This window comes from Triturus cristatus, chromosome 3_1, assembly GCF_964204655.1.
Source record: "Triturus cristatus chromosome 3_1, aTriCri1.1, whole genome shotgun sequence".
Classification (NCBI taxonomy): Eukaryota; Metazoa; Chordata; class Amphibia; order Caudata; family Salamandridae; genus Triturus; species Triturus cristatus.
In genome coordinates, this window is record NC_140583.1 from 1158441424 (window position 1) to 1158465589 (window position 24166).

Below are 24166 nucleotides of genomic sequence, written 5' to 3' on the forward strand. Positions count from 1 at the left end.
CACCACAGATTATAGTGAGCATCAGTAATGTCATCACTGCAGCAGAAGTAGACTAAAGGAGTGAGGAAGAAAAGATGTAGGAGGAATCAAGGGAGAGGGGAGAGAACAGAACTAAGAAAGAAAGCATGAGAGAAAGAAAAGGAGTCTGAAAAAGGAGAGTGAGGATGGAGGGAAGAGAGAAAGTGTGGGACAAAAGAAAGAAGTGAAAGTTAGAAGCGCAACTCTTAAAAAGAGGAAATCGAGTCAAAAAGGACCATGTAGGAGTAAGAGGAAAAGTCGATGGACGGGAGACAGATGAACAGAGAATACAGGGGAGAGAATAAAGGTTAAGGAGGAAAAGTGGGCAAAGAGGGCAGTGCAAGAAAGGAGAAGAAGAATGGATAGAAGTGCAAGAAAGGAGAATGACGGGGAGAGAAAGGAAGAAAAGGAGGAAAAGCAAACAGTGAGACAAGTTTGAAAATGGAAGAGTGGATGAAAGAGCAAGGAAAGAGAGTGCAAGTTAGAGAATGGGATGAGGGAAATTGAACAGAAAGAGTGGGTGAACTAGACCCGCTTCAGTGCACTCAGCTGGTTCTGGTAAGCAAGTGTGCTGATCTCACAGGTGGCATTCCTTTTAATTAAAGCACTGCTCTTTTACCCTGTGCCTAGGTTTGAACCATCACCTTGCAATGCTAGGGCAGAATTCATGGGCAAGATTAGAAAATACTTAATGATGGTGCTGACCTGAAAGAGAACAGCACTGTTGTGCTGCACATTCCACCCCTCGTTTTGTCACCGCACTGCAAAAATTATTTTAAACTTTTCAAAGGGCAGGGGACACAAACTTAAACTGTTTCTCAATTACACCATTCTGTTTTTGCTTCAGAACACTGCTTGTAAAAATACAGGCTTATTTTATTGGAAGAAGGATTTAAGATAGTGCCCTTAAATGTAAATGTGGTTGTATTTGTAAAGCGCACTGCTACCCAATTAGGGTCTCCTGGCGCTGTAACTCATACCGCTGTGGAACCCTTCCTGGCTTTTCCCTGTGAAATGTCCACTCCTGGGCACCCCCAAGGTGAAGCCAGGCATCCCAGCGCTGGACAAATGAAAGATGCTGATCTCAGTTATGGACATTTCTAGAGCATTACGTTGCACAAAAAAGAGTAATTTCTGGAATTTTCCTAAATGCGGGTGAGATAACGCATTTGTTCTTCTTGCAATGAAGTCTCGCTCATAGTGTGACATATGGCATTTGACTGTCACTCATAAGGACACTGAAAACATTTAAATGTTGCTCACGAGCCAGCAGAAAACTTGGTAGCTGTGCTGAGAGCTTACATTGCTGCAATCGCTCTATCTTCAGTAAGCATAAAGTTGAGTTCACCCGTGTAAGTAAAGTGAGTACAGCTGAGAGCTCCGCATTGCAGTGAGTCGCTGTCTGCAATGCTATCAGGTGCTTTGCAGCCGTATTAAGATCTTAGAGTTTCTTGTTGCTCAGATGGGTGTAGTTTCTGTTATGTATATATTTCCATCGTCTTCATGCTTTGATTTTGCTCACGAGAAAGTGTCGCTCACAGTTGTTGAATGCCATTCATAATTACACTGAAATTATAAAAATGCCACACATAAGCAGTCCCTTGGCAGTTGTGGGGGCAGAAGCAACACGGCAAAGGTGAGGTAAGCAATATGGAGGGCGAGTAGGAATATTTAGCAGTCCTGGGTATAGGTCCCCACGCCTTAATTTGTAATGTATGAGCATTTTCCATTTACAATACATCTTCAAAAAACTCTTGAGCGCCGAAAGGTTCGCATTCCCTGGAAGCGGGCAGTAGGTTGCACCTTTGAGAGGTAGCTGCATGTGTTGTTTACAGAGGGCACTGCTCCGACTGGTGATGCCTTTTGAAGTCAATAAATATTGTGTGGATTGCTGCATAGTGCAAATCACCCGGCCCATCCAACGCCCCGTTAGCTCAACATACTGGTAGGAATTAAATACACCAGGAAAAGTGGAAGGTGTTCATTATGTCATCTATTTTCAAACGTCCTCTCCTAAGTGCTGAAAAAGTTGGCAGTTTCCAATTTTAGGGACGAAAAGTAAAGAGATATCAGCGAGGATGGTGTAAGATAAACACATGAATATCTTTTAAGTAGAGCTAAGTGCTCATATGGCTGCCAGGCAGAGCTTCAGCGTCTATACTGATGGAATAACCCTAAAATATTACACGCAGAGCTAATGCTAATCCTCGGTTAATTCGAGAAGTGGGCCCAAGACCAACACTGGCCCAACCCTCGTCCCTTCTTTTGTTTGGCGGCGAATCAGCCAGTTCCCAAATCTAATTTTCAAGCGCTGCCTAACCCTGAAATATTACCTGCCCCACAGGAGCTCTGTAAATAGCAGAAGTGAGCATGTGTCATTGGAGAGCAAGGTCTGTAGCCTTAACAAGCAGGGCATGTTTACAGTCTGCTAGTGAAGCGTGGCTAGACAGACAGACTAATCCACCGACACACAGACAGACAGACAGACAGACAGACAGACAGACAGACAGACAGACAGACAGACAGACAGACAGACAGACAGATAGATAGATAGATAGATAGATATGCAGTATGTATATTAAGGTGCTTATACTAGTTGCTAGCTTCAAACTCAGCATGTTATGTACACAGTCTCACATAAATTGTACTATCTGTGCTAAGACAGGGACACCAAAGGTTACTTTTAACACCTTTCGTATTGTGCATAAAGAAAAGGGTTGCATGCAGTTATATTTTTTGCCCAAAGATAAGATATACCTTCTACGTGTTACAGAGGAGTGCCTTGGTTCGATTGTACCCCATGTCTGGCACCGGGGTCATCTTTCATTGGTTTCTTCCACGTCTCCAATGAGGGTCTGCGAAGAGGACCCCAAATACCAAACTTCCCCTCTTAATCTACAGCAACAGAGGTCCTTGGGTGAATAAATGTGGCCAAACGAGTCCTGGTCAAATTGACCAGAAAGAATTGGGGGTGAGAAGCAAAAAGAACATAAACATATTACTGTGAACTTTAGAGTGCGAATAAGGCGAAATCGCCCTAATATGTGGACTTTGAAACTGCCAGGCAGAGTCCTGGCTGCCCAACTTAGCTAAACTGTGTGATTTTGAGACATGCTCATTAAAGCCCCACAGCTCCATTCTCTTGTGCGTGAAAGGTGATTTAATAAAAATATACATGCTCTGATATTCATCACATTATTAAACTGTATGGAAGTCCCTTCACAGATGCTGATTTCAGTAATATGGACGTCTAGGGCACAAGCCAGGGGTCCACGCGGGTACACGATGTCCACCCATTATTTTCACAGGGTGGACGGGTCCACCCATTATTTTCAATCAATCAATCAATCAATGAACTTGTAAAGCGCGCTACTCACCCGTAGGGTCTCAAGGCGCTGGGGGGAGGGGGATCCGCTACTGCTCGAAGAGCCAGGTCTTGAGCTGTTTCCTGAGATGGTTCTGGGTCAGTCGTAGGTGAGTGGGGAGGGAGTTCCATGTCTTGGCCGCCAGGTAGGAGAAGTATCTTCCTCCGGCGGTGGTCTTGCGGATGCGCGGGACGGTGGCGAGGGCGAGGCTGGCGGAGCGGAGGTGGCGGGTGGGTGTGTAGAATGTGAGGCGGTTGTTGAGGTATGTGGGTCCCATGTCGTGGAGAGCCTTGTGTGCGTGGGTGAGGAGTCTGAACGTGATCCTCTTGCTGATGGGGAGCCAGTGCAGGTCTCTCAGCTGGGGAGAGATGTGGCTGAAGCGGGGGGGTGTCCAGGATAAGTCGTTCAGAGGCGTTCTGTATGCGCTGGAGTCTTTTCTGTAGTTTGGCTGTGGTTCCAGCGTAGAGGGTGTTTCCGTAGTCCAGTTGGCTGGTGACGAGGGCCTGGGTGACCGTCTTCCTGGTGTCGGTGGGGATCCACCGGAAGAACTTTCGGAGCATGGGCAGGGTGTTGAAGCAGGATGATGAGACGGCGTTGACTTGCTTGGTCATCGTGAGGGAGGAGTCCAGGATGAAGCCCAGGTTGGGAGCATGGTCCGTTGGCTTTGGAGCGGAGCCCAGGGCAGGGGGCCACCAGGAGTCATCCCAGGCGGAGGGGGATGTTCCCAGGATGAGGACTTCCGTCTTATCTGAGTTCAGTTTCAGCCAGCTGAGCTTCGTCCATTCCACGACGTCTTTCATTCCTTCCTGGAGGTTGGCTCTGGCTGTGGCGGGGTCGTTGGTGAGGGAGAGGATCAGCTGGGTGTCGTCGGCGTAGGAGATGATGTTGAGGTTGTGTTGGCGTGCGATGGCTGCGAGGGGGCTCATGTAGACGTTGAAGACGGTGGGGCTGAGCGAGGATCCTTGCGGGACGCCACAGATGACTTCGGTGGCCACGGACCGGAACGGGGGAAGGCGGCTGGGTTCAGCCGGCGAGGAACGAGATGACCCATTCCAAGGCCTATCCTTGGATTCCGATGTTGCTGAGGCGCTGGATCAGGGTGCGGTGGCATATGGTGTCGAAGGCTGCCGAGAGGTCCAGGAGGATTAGGGCAGCTGTTTCCCCGTTGTCGAGCAGGGACCTGATGTCGTCGGTGGCTGCGATGAGGGCAGTCTCGGTGCTGTGGTTTGCTCGGAAGCTGGACTGCGAGGGGTCGAGGGATCCGTTGGTCTCGAGGAAGGCGGAGAGTTGTTTGTTGACGATCTTCTCGATGACTTTGGCCGGGAAGGGGAGGAGCGAGATGGGGCGGAAGTTCTTGAGGTCCGTGGGGTCCGAGGTGGGTTTCTTCAGGAGGACGCTGATCTCGGCGTGTTTCCAGCTCTCTGGGAAGGTGGCGGATGCGAAGGAGCTGTTGATGATGTTCCGGAGTTGGGGTGCGATGATGGAGTCGGCTTTGTTGAAGATGTGATGTGGGCAGGGGTTGGTTGGGGAGCCGGAGTGGATGGTGTTCATCGTGTGGGTGGTATCTTCAGGGCTGACCATTGTCCAGGTGCGGAGGGTGGTGGTGGGGGGCGCCGGATCGGTGGTAGGGAGCGCGGTATGTGCGCCGAAACTGTTGTGTATGTCGGCAATCTTGCGGTGAAAGAACAAGGCGAGTGAGTCGCAGAGGTCCTGCGAGGGTGTGATGTCGTTGTTGCAGGCGCTGGGGCTGGAGAGCTCTTTGACGATGCTTACGAGTTCCTTGCTGTTGTGGGAGTTGTTGTCCAGTCGTTCTTTGAATGTGGTCCTTTTGGTGGTGCGGATCAGTTGGTGGTGTTTCCGGGTGGCGTTCTTGAGGGCTGTCATGTTTTCTGTAGTCTGGTCGTGGCGCCAGGCTTTCTCGAGGGTGCGGCAGGTTTTCTTGGAGTTTTTGAGGTCGTTGGTGAACCAGGAGGCTTTCTTGCTGCCGTGTCTGCTGGGGGGGTTCTTCAGTGGTGTGAGGTCATCAGCGCAGTTGGTGAGCCACTGTGTGAGGTTGCGGGCTGCTTCGTTGGGGTCCGTCGTGTTGGTGGGGGGGTTCTGGCTGAGGGAGGTGGTGAGCTGGTCGGCGGTGATCTTGCTCCAGCTTCTGCGGGGAACCTGTTGAGGGTGGTTGTGGGTCGTGGTTCTCCTGAAGTTGAAGTGGACGCAGCTGTGGTCTGTCCAGTGCAGTCCGGTGGAGTGGCTGAAGGAGATGTGCTTGCTGGAGGAGAAGATGGGGTCAAGCGTGTGGCCGGCGATGTGGGTGGGGGTGTTCACCAGTTGCTTGAGTCCGAGGTTGGCGAGGTTTTCCAGCAGGGTGGCGGTGTTGCTGTCATTGTTGTTCTCCAGGTGGAAGTTGAGGTCTCCTAGGAGGATGTAGTCTGAGGAGGTAAGGGCGTGCGGGCTGACGAAGTCTGCGATGGCTTCGCTGAATTGTGTGCGTGGTCCCGGGGGTCTGTAGACGAGGGTGCCTCTGAGGGTGGTCTTGGGGTCGGTGTGTATCTGGAAGTGAAGATGTTCGGCGGCGGTGAGGGTGTCGTCGGAGTTGGTCGTGATTCGGATGGTGTTTCTGTGGACGATGGCGATGCCTCCTCCGGCTTGGTTGACGCGGTCCTTCCGGGCGATCTTGTAGCCATCCGGGTTGGCTATGGCGATGTCGGGAGCTGAGGAGGCATTCATCCATGTTTTTGTGAGGAAAGCGACGTCTGGTGATGTTGTGTCGAGAAGGTTTCAGAGTTCGACGGCGTGCCTGTGGATGGAGCGGGTGTTGAGCAAGATGCACTTGAGGTGGTCGTTGCTGGAGCCTGGCTTGGTGGGTGCGGTGCAGGATCGGGTGCAGGTGAAGTTGCAGGCGTGGCAGGTGAATGCTCCGTGGGTGCGTTTCGGGTTGGCTTGCTAGCAGGCTGGCTGTCAGCCGGTGTTGAGTGCGTGTAGGTTGGCGTCGTCGTATCTCTGTCGGGTTGGCTGGCTTCGGCGGGGTCCAGGGGTTCTGGCACTGGGCGCGGTCCAGGCGTGGACGGGCGTAGACGGGCTTGCCTTTGGCGCGTAATCGGCGCGCCCGCTGCACGTGGCCGCTGCGCGTATGCGCGGTCCCCGCCATATATGGCGAAGTGGGAGGGAGGAGCAGCTGGGAGGCGGGAGCGGGGCGGCGAATGGGGAGCGGGTGCCAAGAGAAGGGGGCGGGGCCGCAGGAGAGCAGTGGCGGGGAGCGGAAGGGGGGGGGTGGAAAGAGCGGGAAGACAGAGCGGGAGAGCGAGGGCAAGCCTGGGCAAGCCTGGGCAAGCCTGGAGAGCAGTGGCCTTAAGGAGAGGCGGCAGCAAGAGAGGCCAAGAAGGCAGCAGCAGCAGAATCTGGGCACACGGGGGCCATGCGGAGTGGAGTGACCGGGTCAAGGGACACCGTCCACCCTGCAAGAAGCTGGGGCCCACTCTGGAATATGAAGACGCACTCAGCAGCCCCTGCACGTTATCTACTTTCTTTCAGAGCAGCAACATGCAGGCAAAGAGGGGGCCTTCGTATTTTAGACTCCAGCTGGGCCCATAACAAAAGCCGAATTTAAGGGACCATCAAACCTCCTTTTGTTCCTCTTTCCTGGCTTTGAGTTATAGGAGCAGTCGCACCTAGTTGCAAGGGAAGGGAAAATAAAGGCTCGCAACTTGTTGTCTCTTCACAAATACTTGAGAGGAGTGCTTTTACTTCCTTTAATCCCTGCATATCAGGGATATATGCACGCAGTGTAAGAATGTCAAATGTGCTGGTCTGTCCCAGCATCTACACAAATAAAATTTTAAATGCCACTTATTTTTTTTTTTATAGCCTTAGGATATTTAAAAAAGTGGGACTTTGCAACCTATTAAAAAAAACAGATTTACTGCCATGTTTTCCCTTGTTGCCAATTTCTTTGTGGCAGAGTTTTTACAAAAAATAAATTTATTGAGGCTCACATTGTGCAATGGGATGCGTCACTTTTTTGGCACATCCCTACGCAAAATCTCATTTGCTAAATCTTGTAATGAGCTCAAAGGTACTCATGACAGACCTGTAAAACATGTGTGAGGTGTTATGATCTGATGTCACTTCCCGTGAGGTCATGGGTTGTGATGTCACTTCCTGTGAAGCCGCGCCATTATGTTGCGCCGTGATGTCATGCACCATGATGTCACTTGCATACTGCCTAACTTGGTTAGTCCCCCCACTTCTTTTTAGGTCTCGCCTGACCCAGCGCATGCGCTGGTCTGGTGAGACATTTTGTGAGGGCTCCAAAAAGTGCTACCAAGCCAGCCTAGAGCTACAGTGCATGTGCGCGTCGCGCTTTACCGCGATTTGATGTTTGATCGCGGTCACTTTTGTGGCCGCAGGGCCGCTTTGATGTTCTCCGTGAGGCTTCAATAGATTGCAGCAGTTAAAACAAGCATTGGCATAGCCAATAGGTCTCGCTTTTGGGACCTTATAAGTGTTTAGTTATGCAACTGTTGCATGGCTAAACACTTATAAGGTCCCAAAGGCGAGACCTATTGGCTATGCCAATGCTTGTTTAGGACTTGTGCCCTGTGGACTTCGAACTTTCTGCCTCCTACACAGGGCTCTTTTTGAAACATTGAGAAAATCATAAGTACATGAGATTTTGATCACCAGCTGCTCGCTTCATTTAAGCTCGGGCCTGCGCTGCTTTATCTGAGGCCAGCTGTAAACCCTCACAAGAGCGCTTTTTTGCTTGCAACTATGGCTTAGAGTTAGGTTTGTCACTGGGTCTTTCACACTTTTAGAAGGCAGATGTTCCACTGGTTCAGACGTGACTTGTTCAAAAAGTAAAAACAGCCCATGGCCAGCCACAACATACCTGCCACTTGGAACATTGAGAAGAGGTTGTAGAGTGAGGTGCAGGCGAGGGATCTTGAGGGGGTGGGGGGCTGGGAGAAGTGAAATCGCCACCAAAAAAGCATAGTGGAAAATCAGGCAAGAAATCTATGACTGTAATTACATGTCTGTCAGTAACTGGTTTATTTGAATTTATTTCTGCCACATGTTTGTTATCTACCCTCTCACTGCCCCTCTGCGACTAAACAAGCCAGTATTTATTTTATTTACTTCTGCCGAGAGCATGGTAGGTTGAAACAATAAAACCGCAGACTCTTCAAGTTTCAAACATATTAACTGACACCTATGCCCAACAATATTCAGAGATAGTATGAGGCGTAACATCCACAGCTGCCCACTTTGGAACTGGGAAACTAGGTTTGAGTCTCAGCCTAGGTTCTCCCCGTGCCTACAAGAAAACCAATTTAAATACATGACGATCATTAACAAAATAAACAATGACCAAACAGAAACAAAATGACAAATGTCGATACAAGTACGTTGATTATCAGTACTGCAAACAACTCCCATGGGGTGAACATGTACAGGCAAAGTCAAAGACCTTTTGAAAATACAGACCGAAACCAAATAAAACTAGCATTTGCAATGCAATCGGTATTTCAATTGTGAAAGTTAGAGCTATTGGCGTTGTAAATGACAATGTTTTTTACTTTTGTTTTTTTTGTTCCTTTGGAGTGATATTTGCATAGCTATTCCCATTGCTATGACAATGCGGCTCTGGAGAACTAAAAACAGGGAAAATAAGTTATGAGGGAGGGAGGTGGAAAATAAATGACACCATTGGAAAATGGATTTAAAAAATAAGGAAGGAGTTGCTGTAAAGGGTTAGGGATAATGCATGACAGGAGAGAGCGTGATACTGGAGCAGGGTATGTGCGTGAGAGATAGAGAGAGTGAAAGAGGTTTTAGACAGAAGTATGCTTGAGTGAAAGGGAGAAAGGGATGGTTAGAGAAGAATGGGACATGGGAAAAGGAATATGAGAGGGAGTGGGAACAGAGGGCGGTTTGGGTAATACTGTCACAAATTTCCTTGACCTCTCATGCATGACAGTAGTTAGAGGTGTCTCAAATCCATCACTTTGTGATAAGCGTGCAAGAAAACATTACCCGCTGATGCCCGATTTTACTTTTAATTAAGAATGAACTATAAACGTTTTGTGTTTTTTTTTTTTTTTTTTTAAATGAACCTCGCAGGTTTTGCATACACATGTTTTGGTTTCAGTATTGCTGGCCTGCAAGTACAACAGAAGAGGGGGCAATTTGCACCCAAAGTAAATCAAATCGGAATATGTTATTTTGAGGTTCTCACGGATAACCTTGTAAATTATCCAGATGTCGCATGCTTCTTTGCAATAAGCTTGAAACGCGAGGTATGGGACGAGCCGGTTCACTTATAGAATACCAATGTTAAAAATATTGATGTTCAAAATATCTGAAAAAAATATAGACTACAAAAATATTGACTGCCATACCTGCACAGGTAAGTGCGAAAATATTGATGTAAACTATATAGATGTAAAAAATATCGATTTAAATATACATCTAAAATTTAAAATATATCTAAAATATATTAAATATTAATATTAATTTTAACAAAATAAATTCAATGTAATATACATTTTTACAAAAAAACTTAATTTAAAAAAAGAAACACACAGACATATTAATTTATACATATATATATTTACTTTAAAATAACTAATAAAATATTATCTTTAATTTATTTAAAAACTTTAAAATTATATAAAAATAAATTATATATAAATAATTTAAAATATAAAAAAATTCTAGAATAAATTACATTAAACTATGAAAACATGTTTAAACTTAAGTTGCCCAATACAATCAGAGCAACGGTAGGAATAGTGTTGGATAGGAAAATAATTAATTTTACTATTCCAACTCCAGTGAGGGCAACAGTAGGGAAAGTGTTGGATAGCGGAGGGTTAGAAATTACTATTCACACTCCAAAGAGGGCAACAGTAGGGAAAGTGTTGGATAGCGGAGGGATAAAAATTACTATTCCCACTCCAGTGAGAGCAACAGAAGGAAAAGTGTTGGATAGCGGAGGGGAAAAAATAACTATTCACACTCCAGTGAGTGCAACAGTAGGGAAAGTGTTGGATACCGGAGATTTTTTTTTCACTATTCACTCTCAAACACTTAGAAAAAATAATAATAATAATGATAAACAAAATTTCAAGAATAAATAAATATTAAACGTGTAAAAATAACACATATATTATTAATTATATATAATAAAAACCTGCAAGTATTATATACAATAAAATACTAAATACATTTACAAAAAAAAATTATTTTAAGCTAGAAAATATTTACAAACAAAAGAATTAATTAAAACATAAATGTACTTATTTTATTTCCGACCTTATAACCCCACACCAATAACAAAACATTTACATTTTTTAAAAAAATATATTTTTTATTCAGATTTTGAGAATTTAATGAACAGCACATATTTTATATAACATATTTAACCGTGAGGTGACATCGACACTTATTTTGACCAAAAAAGAAAACAAACCATTAAGCATTAATACATCTAGATCCTAAATACAATACATTCCTATATACAATCAGACAAAAGATTCATCAATAGCCTGGATACATTTAATACGGTTGATACTAAAGAAGAACTCAAACATATAACAAATCATACATCAAGAATTAGGTTTCCTAACATATACTAAAATATATTGCACCAGATAGTTACACCTATCCATTTCAGCATAGAATTCAGGGATCATCAACTACCAGTGGCTCCTTCCATCGTATTAAAGGGGCCCATTTACGTCGTCCCATAATTCTCGCTTTTTTGCCCCTTCTCTCATATATAGCTCTTTCCAAAGTAAATATTGCGAGTAGCCATGACCACCACTGCTGAAAAGTTGGGGGCAGCAGATCGAGCCAGGCAGAGGCAATATTAATCCGTAACACAGCCATAGCCAGAAAGAGAAATTGATAAGAAGGATCTTGTACCTCGTTATTGCTAACTCCGAGAAGTATCAGGGCAGGGGTTAGCATGATTTTCAAGCCTAATGTTAAATCTAGAAACTTCATTATTGAGTCTATCAGGTTCTCGTGGGATGGGCAGGATGCAAACATATGAACCAAATCAGCATTTGGTGCATTGCACCAAGAGCAGCTGGATCCTGCCTGCCCACCCCACTGTGCAATCCTTGCCGGAGTATAATAAAGTGCAAAGAGAGTTTTATAATGCTGTGCTTGAAGCCCGGCTGAGCATTCAACCATCTGACCCAGTTCTAAAGAATCCAGGAACCTCACCGGTTCGACACCCACCCGCTCCATCCATTTGGTTGCAGGTTTATCTAAATTATCTTGTTTAAGTGCAGTTAATTCTGCGTATATTAACCTGATAGTAGATCTGTTATTATCTCTGATGACATCGATGACTTTAATTTTACTAAGCCCACTAAGCCCCCCCACAATCTTGCTGAGAAAGCTGCGCAGCTGCAGGCAATAAAAAAAATTGCTATGATCCAGCCCATACTCCATCTGGATATCCCTAAACTGGCGAAAGCCCTCCCTCTGTATTAGATCCCCAACCTTTCGGACCCCCGCTCATCCCAGTCTGCCATAATGACATCAAAAAATATTTCGGGAAACAGAGTTCTTATGAAGCTGTGTATAGTAGTTGATCCTTCCAAGACCAGTCATTCTTTTGAGTGCCGCCCAGATTTTAAAGGTGGCTGATAGTGTCTTAAATGTTGTCCTCTTATAGTAGCTGGGCTCGCTAAATTTCATAAAACAGTTCTCAGCTTGATCCCCGAGCAGCAGTTTATAAACATCGGGGAGTCTAGCTTCTTCAGCAGGTTCACCAGTGGGAGCACCGAACAGTATACTCATATACTGAAGAGCCGCTGCCCAGTAATAACTTTTTAAATCAGGCACATCAAAGCCCCCTCTTTCCCGGGGAAGTGACATAAACCTTAGGGCCCGCCTTGTTTTCCCCTGCGCCCAGATGAAGCGGTTAACTATACTCTCCAATGTTAAAAACCAATGTTTTTCGAATTCTAGTGGTATTGCCCTAAATAAGTATAGTATTTTAGGTAAAAACATCATTTTAACCACATTGCAGCGGCCGACTAATGACATGTGTAAGTTGTTAAATCTGTCAAAGTCGGCCCTCCCCAATTACTGGTTGAATATTCCTGGCAACTAGATTCCCCAGGTCCGACATGATAATGATACCTAAATACGCTGCTGACTCAGATACACGCGGGTCGGCCAAACTAAGATGTCTATTCTTAATAATCTGAGTTTTGGTTTTATTTAAAGCATACCCAGAGTATCTACCAAACTCCTGGGCTACCGCCTCAATCACCATAACCGAGGTTGCCGGGTTTGCAGTAACAATGGCAACATCATCCACGTATGCCAATACTTTAGATTCCAGGCCTTGAGAGACTATAGGCTTGATTCCATTATTTGCCTTGAATAATCGTATTAAGGGATCAATGCATATGGCAAAGAGGAGGGGCGAGCATGGGCACCCCTGCCTAGTTCCTCGCTTAATAAAAAAAGGTATCACAGTGTTAAGGTTGCAGCACCACGGACCTGAACACACAGTGTTTTAAGGTACAATTGTGTAGGTAGCAGTCCCAGTGTTGGCTCATGGGCACTCAACGCCTGTGCATGTGAACTTTTCAATGGCAACTTCCGATTGACCTATCGCATCCAGAGTTTCACCCCTAACTCTAGAGAAACAGTTGTTTCCCACTGAGAACATGCTATAAAATAATATATATTTGGATGTTTTTTTTGCCCTCATTCGCCACCAACCTCACTTCAATTCGCACTCAAGTTGTCTATACCCACACTCAGCAATCTGAGAGGCGTAGGCGATTGGAGGTGGAGACCCCGCCTACCGGTACAATAACTTGCCTGGGTGCTAATGAAGAACCAGCTGAAATAGCTCTTCTGCCGAGCTCCAAGAGCTAAATGGCCCTTGTCGTAAAACTGCCAGTGACAAGCTGGGAGTATCCGACTTACCCCGAAGGGTATTAAGGCAGCATAATCATAGGACTTAGAGAGAGAAAGAAAAAAAAACTCAATCAATCAACTCTGAGCCTCATCTGAGTTGCAGGGGGTTCCAAAATGCTTTCTTCTACTCGCTGCCTGATCTCATAAGATCTAGCTTAGAGACTGCCTATATTTGGATGTTGTATGTAAACACACACACACACACACACACTTATAATAGAATAACATTTTCTTTTTTCCCATCAGTTGTTAATCAATTTCATATAAAAGAAGAGCAAGACACCTCTTCCGTGGACCACCAGAACAGTGAGCGGGTAATGGACATCAATTGCTCAGTTGGTGAGTAAAATGAGCCATAATACATTGAAAAGTGAATTCATCAATAGCGTTTTTTTATTTACGTTGGTTGGTGGGGTCATTGCTACTCTAATGTCTTAGCTGAAAATTTTACAGCCAGCCACAATGCTCTATGACTGCTTTGTCCTTCTCCCATCTCCGCTGCACATTCCATTTGTTGATTTTTGATGCCTGCTTTAATCTTTTTAGTGACGTGAAAACCATGGATTGCCCACATTTTTTCCGCAGATATGAGGCACTTAGCCTCACAAGCTGAACTCAGTTGATGAGATTGCACTTGTTTTTATCCATTATTGTGATGGACCCTTCCTCGTCCCTTCACTACCTAGGCACTTTGGTTATCCCATTGATCCAACTGTTGCTAAGCATTGGCGTCGAAGTGCCAGAGACTCAGTGGTACATATCAACATTCAATAAAATACATCACATCCATTTTCGTACTAATGACAATAGTGATATTAATAATTTGCAATGTATTGAACATCCAACAAACAAACCACACATCATCAACTCAGCAGGTATTGAATATTTGAAGACATCTGCCACATTCCCCCAGTAAACAAAGGATTTAAATTTAGTCCACCACTACAGGTCCCAACTAGTTAAATGCCACGACCGCTACTTAACATTGCACATTGACAATCAGATATGGGATGATATTAACTAAGCATATTCCAGCAGCGTTTTCCTCCATTGCTCCCTTTAACCTATGCCTGCTCAGGACCATTAACTTTAAACTTAATATCTCACAATGGACAACCCAATGCGTAACCTGTTAAGTTGACTATGAACATATGAAATACCATAAAGGGGCCTGCAGAGCAGCTCAAAGATGCCAGCTTATAGGAAACCATAAACTACATGCCTATTTCTCACACGTCTTAATATATCACACTGCTAATCACTGCATCCCATTTCATGATAACCACACCTCGGTGGTCATCACGCATCTCATGGAAACACTTCCTACATAGGATCGAAATAAAGACAACATCCTTGGCACCACACACCTACACGGTGCAGCATGCTAGCCATGTAGGCAAGCACTCCAGTGCCCCACATAGTGGTAGTCGGTGCAATATAAATAATACAACTCAATACAATATATAGCCAAAGCATGTTTGTAGAAGGCCCACTGGCCAGGGTGGAAAACAGAAGGGAAAACTGGCCACGAGTCTTAAGGGTTTCGTTGGTTCTTTTATTTTTTCTCTTTTTCTATGTGGTAATCTAGGAGTCTGTTTTATCAGTCTCACAGAGTCCAAATAACATAAAATAGAAAAAAACAAGGGCGGAAGTAAAAGAAGCACAACAACTAGAGATCCTCTTCTCTCACTAGGTGGTCGTCTTCGGGGGAGGAAAAAAAAGAGCTTCCGGAGCCTGTTCTCAATGTGGCCCTTGGCGTCGTCCCACGGCCCGGGAAGTCCAAACAAGAGGGAGGGAAAACAACAGAACAAACCGGGATTAGCAAGATGTCCTTTTTTTGCTTTTTCTCATGTCCCAGTGCTACCACCACCAAGAAAAAAATGAGGTGCTGAAAGGAACGGGGAATCGCGTGCGGGTGCCTTGTGTCTGGGAGAGTGCACAAAAAAATAAACACACGCGTGTTCTACGTCCCCACGCTGCCACACCACCACCAAAATGACCCCCTTAAGGCTACTTGCCTTGAGCCACGGCCCAGGACCCGGGCCGTGGTGCTGGGACCCAGGGTGTCCTCTGCCGTCTCTGGGCTGCCGGGTTTCTCTGCAGTGTACTCCGCTGCAGGGGTTCTCTATCTGCCACCGCTGGGCTCCTCTCACGTCTCCTCTCACTCCGATTCTCTCGCCGCTGCCTCCGAATCGCTTCTTCCGTCTCCTTCCCCCTCGCTTGAAACCCGGCTTTCTTGTTGATTGGCCCCCGATGACGTCAGACGTTCCTCAGCGGGGCGTGCTTGCGCTGCTAGACAGCTGGGTACTTCCGCTTTATCTTCTGTGTCTTGGTCCGTTTCTCTACGCTTCCGATTTGCCGGCTCCTCGGGACTCTCACAATGTTCTATACATTAATGCACAGTCGCAAGTGCTATTCATTTTTGTGACTCTAGAAAGATGAAAGGCTGGCAGAATTCAACCTGAGTCGTGCGCAGTTTGTTTCCTGACTTTCACCTTTTTCGTATATGAAAAGCAATGGATGACAATCCAGATAAAACTATAAAAAGTTATGTTTATTCACTTGAATAAACAACCAGGCAAAAAATGTACATTATTACACAACATCACATAAATATACATATAGACAAACTCAGGAACACATCTGGGCTGAGGAAGTGAAAAGCTCCGTACTTATGGAAAGTACTCGAATAAACCAGTTTTGCAGTCTGCATATTCATTGTCCTGGTTTACGCCTGCCAGAAAAGAGATTCAATTCAATTGATCGCTTTGTGCGTCCACTGGTAGAGTTAACTGTCTCACCTTTTGGGATTGCAACTTTGTCATAAATGTAATCTGGCAACCACAGTTTATTCCCTTCTTCTCCCCTTAAATTGTAAACTATACAAGGCACACCAGCATTGGTGACATTATTTTTAACCCTGGGCGTAGTTCGCGAAGTAGCTCTACGCGTAGCTACGCAAAATGCATTTCGCACTACGCGAGCTATGCATAGCACTTCGCGAACTGCGTAGTACCCTGTTCGCACTGTGCAAGGTGCTGTTTTCAATGATTGCACAGTGCGGACAAGCATCCGGCACTGTGCAATCATTGAAAACGGCATCTTACACAGTGCGAGCTGTAGTTTTGTGCCGCTCGAGTAGATTTTTACTCGAGCTGCAGCTTTTTACTCGAGCTGCAGCTTTCTCAACGCGGACTGGTAGTTTCTCATCGCGAGCAGTCGCAAGCATACGCGACCACTCGCAATGAGAAACCTGACCTCCTCGTGTTGAGAATCTCGCCGGGAGGTTTATTTTCCACGCTCGCGATCGTCAACTTGATGTTGCTGATCGCGAACGAGGAAAAAGGCTCGCCGGGGTGTCATTTTGCTTGCTCGCGGTCGCCAACTTGACGTTGAGGACCGCGAGCAAGCAAAAAATGACCGCTGCACTACGCAACACTACGCTACACGTGTTTGCACTGTGCTACGTGCAATTTCCGTAGTGCGAAGTAGCGCAAACTTCGCAAACTACGCGAGCGTAGTGTAGTGCTTTGCCCAGGCTTAATTATTTTACGTAAAATTTGTTATGTCTTCATGAAAGATCGCCCTAAGTTAGCATATGAGCCAAAATGCTGTGGCAACATTTATTCATGAACATAACTGACTGGTAGGCAGATTGCATGACAAAGCAGTTTTAAAAAACTATATTACTTGCAAGTTGCTATCAATAGATCATCTAGATAATTTAATCAAAAAAACGTATATGAGACTTGAATTGACGGCACAAACATACTCCATTCAGTTCTGCTGATAAAACATACAAATCTTATAATTCTAGCAGACGTGGTGAATATATAATAATACATTGTAGACAAAGACAATGGTAAAACACAGATTTAGTACACAGCATTAAAACGCAAGACCATGTGTGACGAATGCATTAGGCCTGAGAGAAACACATTACTTATAATAAACTTTTTTTTTTTTAAACAAAGGATTTTTCCCATATCCTAACTTCCATCTGCTAAGCCACAGAGCATGTATATTTACAAGACTATTCAGCTATTACCCATAAACACCCTCACCTCTCTTTCCTATATCCCACCCCCCTCCCCGGACTCTGACTGTATTATACAAAATCCTAGCTGCACACCCCTCTCTCAGCATGCTTCTTTATATATTAGCTTATCGCACCATTTCGTCCTGACCTGTCCACAAATGACTGCATGGGAACTCCGTGCTATTGTCTATTGTTATGTATGTGGAGCGTCGGGGATATCATCAGGATTAGTACTGTTGTGGGCTTCTACCATTTTGTCCCATTACATAGAAATTGGGGTTTTCCGCAGGCTGCGGGCCTCCTCCCTACGCAGTGCCATGCTTTCAGTTCCTGCCGACCTGGTCAGTTCGCTATGCCACATGCGCACTGTGGGGGCTTTGACTGATTTCCAGTGCATAGTGATAGATCTCTTTGCAATTATGAGCGCCAAGTCCAGAAAACGTAACTGAACCTTGTAGGCCTTTTTGCGCCTGTGGAGGCCTAATATGCGCTCCAGGGCCGAACCTCCTATCGAGAGATGGGTAGCTTTCTCTGACAAGCTCGTAACTCCTTCCCAGAAGTCACCAAGGCTTGGGCACACCCATAGCATATGAAGCAGGTCTGCGGCTGGTAATTTGCATCTGGGGCATTGATGGGCTGTGGCCAGGTACATTCTCTGTAATCTATATGGGGTCAAGTAAGCTCTATGCAAAATCATACATTGAATAAATGTAAACTTGGCGTTACAAGGTATTTTCCATGAGTAGTCCAGCATATCTGTCCATCCCTTGTCTGTGAACTCTTGCCCCATATCCATTTCCCATTGCGCTTGAATCGTGTCTAGGGGATCTCTGGTGGTGTAAGGCGCTAATGTATAACCACTTAATAAGATGACTACCATGTCCCATATAATAGAGAGACCTAATTAACCCATTCACTTGGGGCTCTTTCCGCTGTGAAATGAAATGAAAAGGAAATGTATAAAGCGCGAACATTCACCCAATGGTGTCAAGGCGCTAGGCTGTGGAGCCCATTGTTTTTTTATATAATGCAATAGAGCGGCATGTGTCATTTACAACATGCTAGGCAGCCCCGTTTCTCTTGTAAATGTGTTGTCGTCCATCCATGTCACTCAGAGACCAACCCTCTACCCAAATACGTAAGGCTTCTGCCTGTTTACTGGCCATCGCGCCACTCGGGGGGTGAGATCGATCTAGGGTGATGTCCATAACTGCATTACAATCACCCCCCACTATCCATGGGTAGGCTTCCCACCCCGCTAATATCTCGTTCAGACCTGTGAAATATTTGTGCTGATCAAAATTTGGAGCGTAAACTTTCCCAGGACGATCGGTATTCCATCCAGCATGCCATGCAAGAAAATATATCTGCCCTGTGTCTATTCTTTTGTCCAGTATAACAAATGAGACTCCCCCTCTTACCCAAATCATCACCCCTCGTGCAAACGCCGAGTAGTTTTATTTATTTATTTATTTATTTATTTTAAATACAGAGAGCGGTTCATTAGAGCACCCTCCCCCCCTCCTGCCACCCCCCACCCTCTCAGTGAGAGCAAAAACAACATGTAGATTAAGGATAGGAGACACAGAAAAGAAAAAACACATATTGTAAAGACATCAAAAAATAAAAAATAAACTAACGGTTATTGAGAGTCAAATGGTAAAAGTGAAAACAAAAGAAAAGAGGGAGAAAAGAAAAGAGAAAAAGAGAAAAAAAAAAAAGACCCCCTTTTTCCGTCCTTTACTGTCCTTTCTGGCGTAGACAGTGATTTCTAGATAATAGGTTGCAATAAATCTGGCTAGCCATTGTGAGAAAGAAGGGGGCTCTGGATCAAGCCAGGCAGATGCCACACACATCCTCCAGACTGTCATTGCAATGAATGTTAGACCATCTCTTTTCAGCCGTGAGGTTTCATTCTGTGTGCCTAGCATTATGATAGTAGGATTTAAAATTATAGGCTGAAGTGTAACTTCCCTTAGAAATTCCTGTATGCGGTTTTTTGTATGGGAAAGCTTTAGGCATGTGGCAAACACATGAATTGAGTCAGCCGCATACTCAGAGCATCTAGGGCAAAAGGTACCTTGGCCAGTTCCCCACTTGGCAATCTTGCTAGGAGTGAAGTACAGGAAAAAGATAGTCTTAAAGTGTTGCGCCTGTAGTTTAGCTGAGATTAAAATGTTCTGTGATAATGCAAGTGAATTAAAAAAAATACTGCTGTGAGAAGTAAGTTTATTATGCCATTTGTCAGCTATCTTTTGTAGGTCATCAGAGGTCTCTCTGTTTATCAGTCAGTCAAGTCAACTTTATTGCAGTTAGATTTACCATAAAAGCACATACAGAAGAAAAGAAGAAAAAAAAGAAAAAAAGAGAAAAAAACACGACAAGACGACAAGTCAAGCAATACATTTCAATACAGTAATCTCAAATTTTTGGTTGATTGTTAGACATTTTTTTTAAAAAAAATTTAAATAATTCCTAAAAGTTCTAAAATTGATAAAAATCAGATCATTCAGAGGGAATAAAATATTTTTGGTAGTCTTGGACTTAGTGTTAAAGTGCTACAGCATTATTTATCAAATTCCTTCGGGTTATCCACATAGAATGTAAGTATTTAGCTACAGCAGAGACAATCACTGCATCTGTATCTGTTTTCAATATCCTAAAAAAAGCCAAGTATTGCCTTATACCCAAGTTCTTACACAGCTGAATTATCAATTTCTTTCTAATATAGGAATAAGCCGGACAAAAGAGGAAGACTTGTACAGAGGTTTCATCCTCTTGCGAGCAGCCTGGGCAAGGACGTGCAGGGCAACAATTGTCTTGTAAAATGGTTTTCAGTTAGTGATAGGTTACTAACTGGTATGTGTCCCCAAAGTTCCGCCCCGTACAGGGAAGATGCCCTGGCTTGGACTTTGAAAATTTCAAGGGGGGCACTTATTATTTTATGTGTGCAATTCTTCTGTACTTTCAAAATTCCACCTGCTGCTTGAGTTAACCTTAGATTAGCTTTAGCCATTGGTGGGCCCCATCCCATTTTATCGTTTAGAGTCAGACCCAGATATTCAAAGATCGGGACCCTTTCAAGGGGTCTGGCGTCCATTGTTGGATGGGGGCAAATGACAGTATTGGCATTGAAGACCATATACTTGGTCTTGTTTACGTTGACCACCAGGTTTCTTTTGGAGCAAAAATTAGAGAATTGATTTAACACGCGCTGCATCCCCATCGGGGATTTAGAAAGCAGAAGCGTGTCATCCGCAAACATTAAGGCGGGGAATCTCCGGGCACCCAGTTTGGGGGAGTCGATGTCATTTGTAGCTAAAAGGTCTTCGATAAGCCCGTTGAGAAACAGGGAAAATAAAGTCGGGGCAAGGACGCATCCCTGTCTAACGCCTTTCTCAATCGGGAAAGGACCAGTTAACTGTCCTAGTTTACCGAAGCGTACTCTCGCATAAGTGCCTTCATGTAGGTTCTTAAACTGTTGGCATAGATAAGGTGGCGCCCCCATTGATAATAAGATGGACCATAACTGGTTCCGATCCACCATATCAAATGCTGACTTTAAGTCGACAAATGTGAGATAGAGGCTACCCCCATCCAAAGTCACGTGCTTCCAATAGAGCACTTGCAGCCGGAATAGTTGGTCAGTTGTTGATATTTTTGCCCTGAACCCCGCCTGTAACGGCGTCAATATGTCATTCTCGCTAATCCAGGTCTCTAGTCGTTGGAGCAGTAGCCTGGCGTAGATTTTTTGTGTGACGTCAATAAGGCTAATCGGCCTATAGTTAGAGGGCTGGAGCGGAGAGCCCTTTTTATGTATTGGAATGATCTCAGCCCCTAACCAGGTTCTTGGCAGTGGGAGGCCCTGCAGAATCGCATTGAATAAAACCAGAAGGTATGGGCCCCAAACTACTGGTTCTTTTCTAAATAAATCGCCAGGAATCTTATCGAGTCCTGGCGCTTTATTAGGCTGAATGCTTGAAACGGCCAGCTTTACTTCCTCCAATGAAAAGGATTGCGCTGGCCATGTAAGGTTCAGGGCTGGAGGACTAGGGGGAACTTGGTTTGCACAAAGGGGAGGAAGTGAGTAGAGATCTTTAAAGTAGGTGGACCAGGCTTCTTCGGAGATATTGGGGGAGATCGTGGACCTACCTTCTGGAATCCCTGTATGTACAAGATTCCAGAAAGTCCTTGGGTCCTTTGCCGCAAGTGCGGATGTAATGGCCACCCAGCGATCCGCCTCCCATTCTAGTTTGGCGTTTTTTAGCAGATCTTTATATTCTTTTCTGGCTGCGATGACATTAGGCCTACTGCCTAGCCTTAGAGCCAGCAATAGCGCTTTTTTTGCGTCCCTGCAGGATTTATTGAACCACGGATTATTGTCATTACGTTGTTTGGGTTTGGCAATGCCTTCCTTGTAAAAAGTGTCCTTTAGTATGGCAACCATTCCACTATGGATTCCGGCCATTGGCTCGACTTCCATATTCAAGGAGTTGGTAAAGGTGGAATATGCCCTTTCAAGCAGGGGGATAGCATCATGGTATAGTTTTGCCATAGTTTCGGTAGATGAAAGGACAGCCGCCCATCGAATTCTTCTCCCACCTTGCACTATTCTTAGATTATTACTTGGGGAGTTAACTAGGGCGCTATCCCCACTGATTAGCTGATAATCCAACTCGATTGTCAGGGGGTTGTGGTCACTTTCTGTTCGAGTAGGTACACTAAATTCTAGGATTTTTGGCCAAAGTGCCAAACTCACTAAAAAGTAATCTATGATAGATGTATGCCCCAGAGCATTATAGGTATATTGGGCTGGAGTGTCGCTCTTGAAGCGTCCATTGCAGGCTCTAACAGAAAACGTGTAAGTAAGGGAGGTCAGCTGGAGGGCTAGGGCGGACCAATTTTTCGCAGGATATGCATTAGATGGCGGGACTGCCCAAGTTTCATCCTCGGCCAATGTGATTGGAGGGACCCCTTGCAAGGGTTCAAAATGGCAGTTGAAGTCCCCTCCAATCAGCAGAACTACGTCGCCCCCAAGCGTATGTAGCAGCGCAGTTAAATTGTCCAAGGTTGTAGAACTTCTACCAGATTGTTCTGACCGGGAATAGATGTTAATCAGAGCTATTTTTGGTGTTTTATCATGGGTCATCAAAATGCATAAGATGTCAGGGCTGTTTGTCTCTAGTTTTTTCAGCGTGAAACCCAAGTGGGTGCCCACCCAGGTACACAGTCCCCCTGATGGTCTTCCTCTAGTGCCTTTTAATGCAGGTTCCGCAAAAGTGACAAACCCCAATCTATGAGTTGGCTCAACCGCCCATGTTTCCTGGAATAGGCAGATCCCATGGGAGTCCACAAAGGTACACCAATCCGGGATATCTAGGTTGGATGTGAGTCCCGCTATATTCCATGATAGGATTTTAAAAGACCCAGTTGGCAATGCCTGTTTATACCTTAGGCATGCCTTGCGGGTTAACTCATCATGGTCAGGTGTTCCGGGGTCAGCTAAAAAAGAAGCTGACTGCGCAGTTGCAGTCTGGGCTAGTGTATCCGAGGGACGGTGGTCAGGCATGGGAAGAAATGAGTCAACCCCGGACTCCCCTGTGCTAGCAAGGGGCTTCTCTTTGTACGTCATTCTAGCTGCTATATGGTGCAAAGATTTATTAGCAGTTTTGGCTACCTCCATGTACTCCCTCCTGATGGGCTTAAAAGCCCCTTTCGTGTTGATAGAGTCTAGGTGATAAATCAATGTGGTACTGAGGGGTGCAGGGAGTCAATCCAATTGATCAAGCAAGCTATATCTATTACTCAAGGGGATTCTAATTGCTTCTCCCCTACATTGGACACCCCTATTTCTGTGTACGTATTGCCAAATGTCCTCCTGCTGTGACGTCACAAGGTTCCTACCATAGTCAGGGGGAGGATAAACATGATCTGTTAGATAAAAATAGTCTAACCTCAAGGATTTAATCATTGTATTGGGACTTATCTGTTGCCAACTACAGATGTGATCAACAGCCCTGTAATCCTCAAAATTGATAATTATACAATCCCCGTCCACATTTTTTGGTTTGTGTCCCACCCACCCCACCCTTCTAACAAACAAAATCTTGCTTTGAATTGATCTGGGCAAGGGTCTGTGGGTGTTTAGCCAGTGAATTGTCTTATTTTTGAGTTCCTCGTAAGATTCCTGTTTGGAGCTCATTAGCTCAGGGACCTCCGTAAGGATCACTACAAATGGGGCACAGTCCGGGGGTAGATTGATACAGGGTAAGTCACGATAGGTAGATTTCCCTCCATGGGGGTTTAAAGTCTCCTTCCCTGGAGTGGCGATACTGGGTAGATTAGCAAATTGAGAGGAATTGACTTTTTCCACAATTGAGGAGTTATTTTTTGAGCCATTTGGATTAGAGCCCAAGGTTGGTTCCAGTGTGGTGGGCAAGATAAGTTGGTCCTTTGCAGTGTTATGTGTTGGCTTAAGTTGTAACTGTGGAGCATTAAGTGTTGTTACTAGAGCTTCAACTTGGGTTTGGATTGCAAAAAGGTCCATTCTAAGGTCCATGTTTCCCCCAAGCAGAGACTCCAGTTTCCCCAATCTTTCATCTAGACAGTTCAATGTTTGCACCACAGGCTGGATAAAAGAAGATAAGGCCAGACTCAATTTCCCCACCAAGGAGTCTAAATAGGGGGGGCATATGATTTCAGGGTCACCGCCAACTTTAGGAGGGGTGTCTATTATGAACTCAGAGGTGCATGACTCTATGGGCTGGGGTGCCAAAGAACTATTGGATTTAGACTGTTTGGG

The 24166-nt window shown here is 45.2% G+C and overlaps 1 protein-coding gene across 8 annotated transcripts in view; it reads left to right on the plus strand.

Moving 5' to 3' along the window:
- The window catches only part of LOC146861679 (zinc finger protein 10-like), a 495345-nt gene that overhangs the window by 294978 nt on the left and 176201 nt on the right, over nucleotides 1–24166 (plus strand). For all 8 annotated transcript variants that reach the window (XM_085646037.1, XM_085646041.1, XM_085646038.1 and 5 more), the window contains one exon: nucleotides 13572–13664. In XM_085646037.1, coding sequence (XP_085502163.1) covers nucleotides 13572–13664 — 93 coding nt within the window. The remainder of the gene's footprint in view (nucleotides 1–13571; nucleotides 13665–24166) is intronic.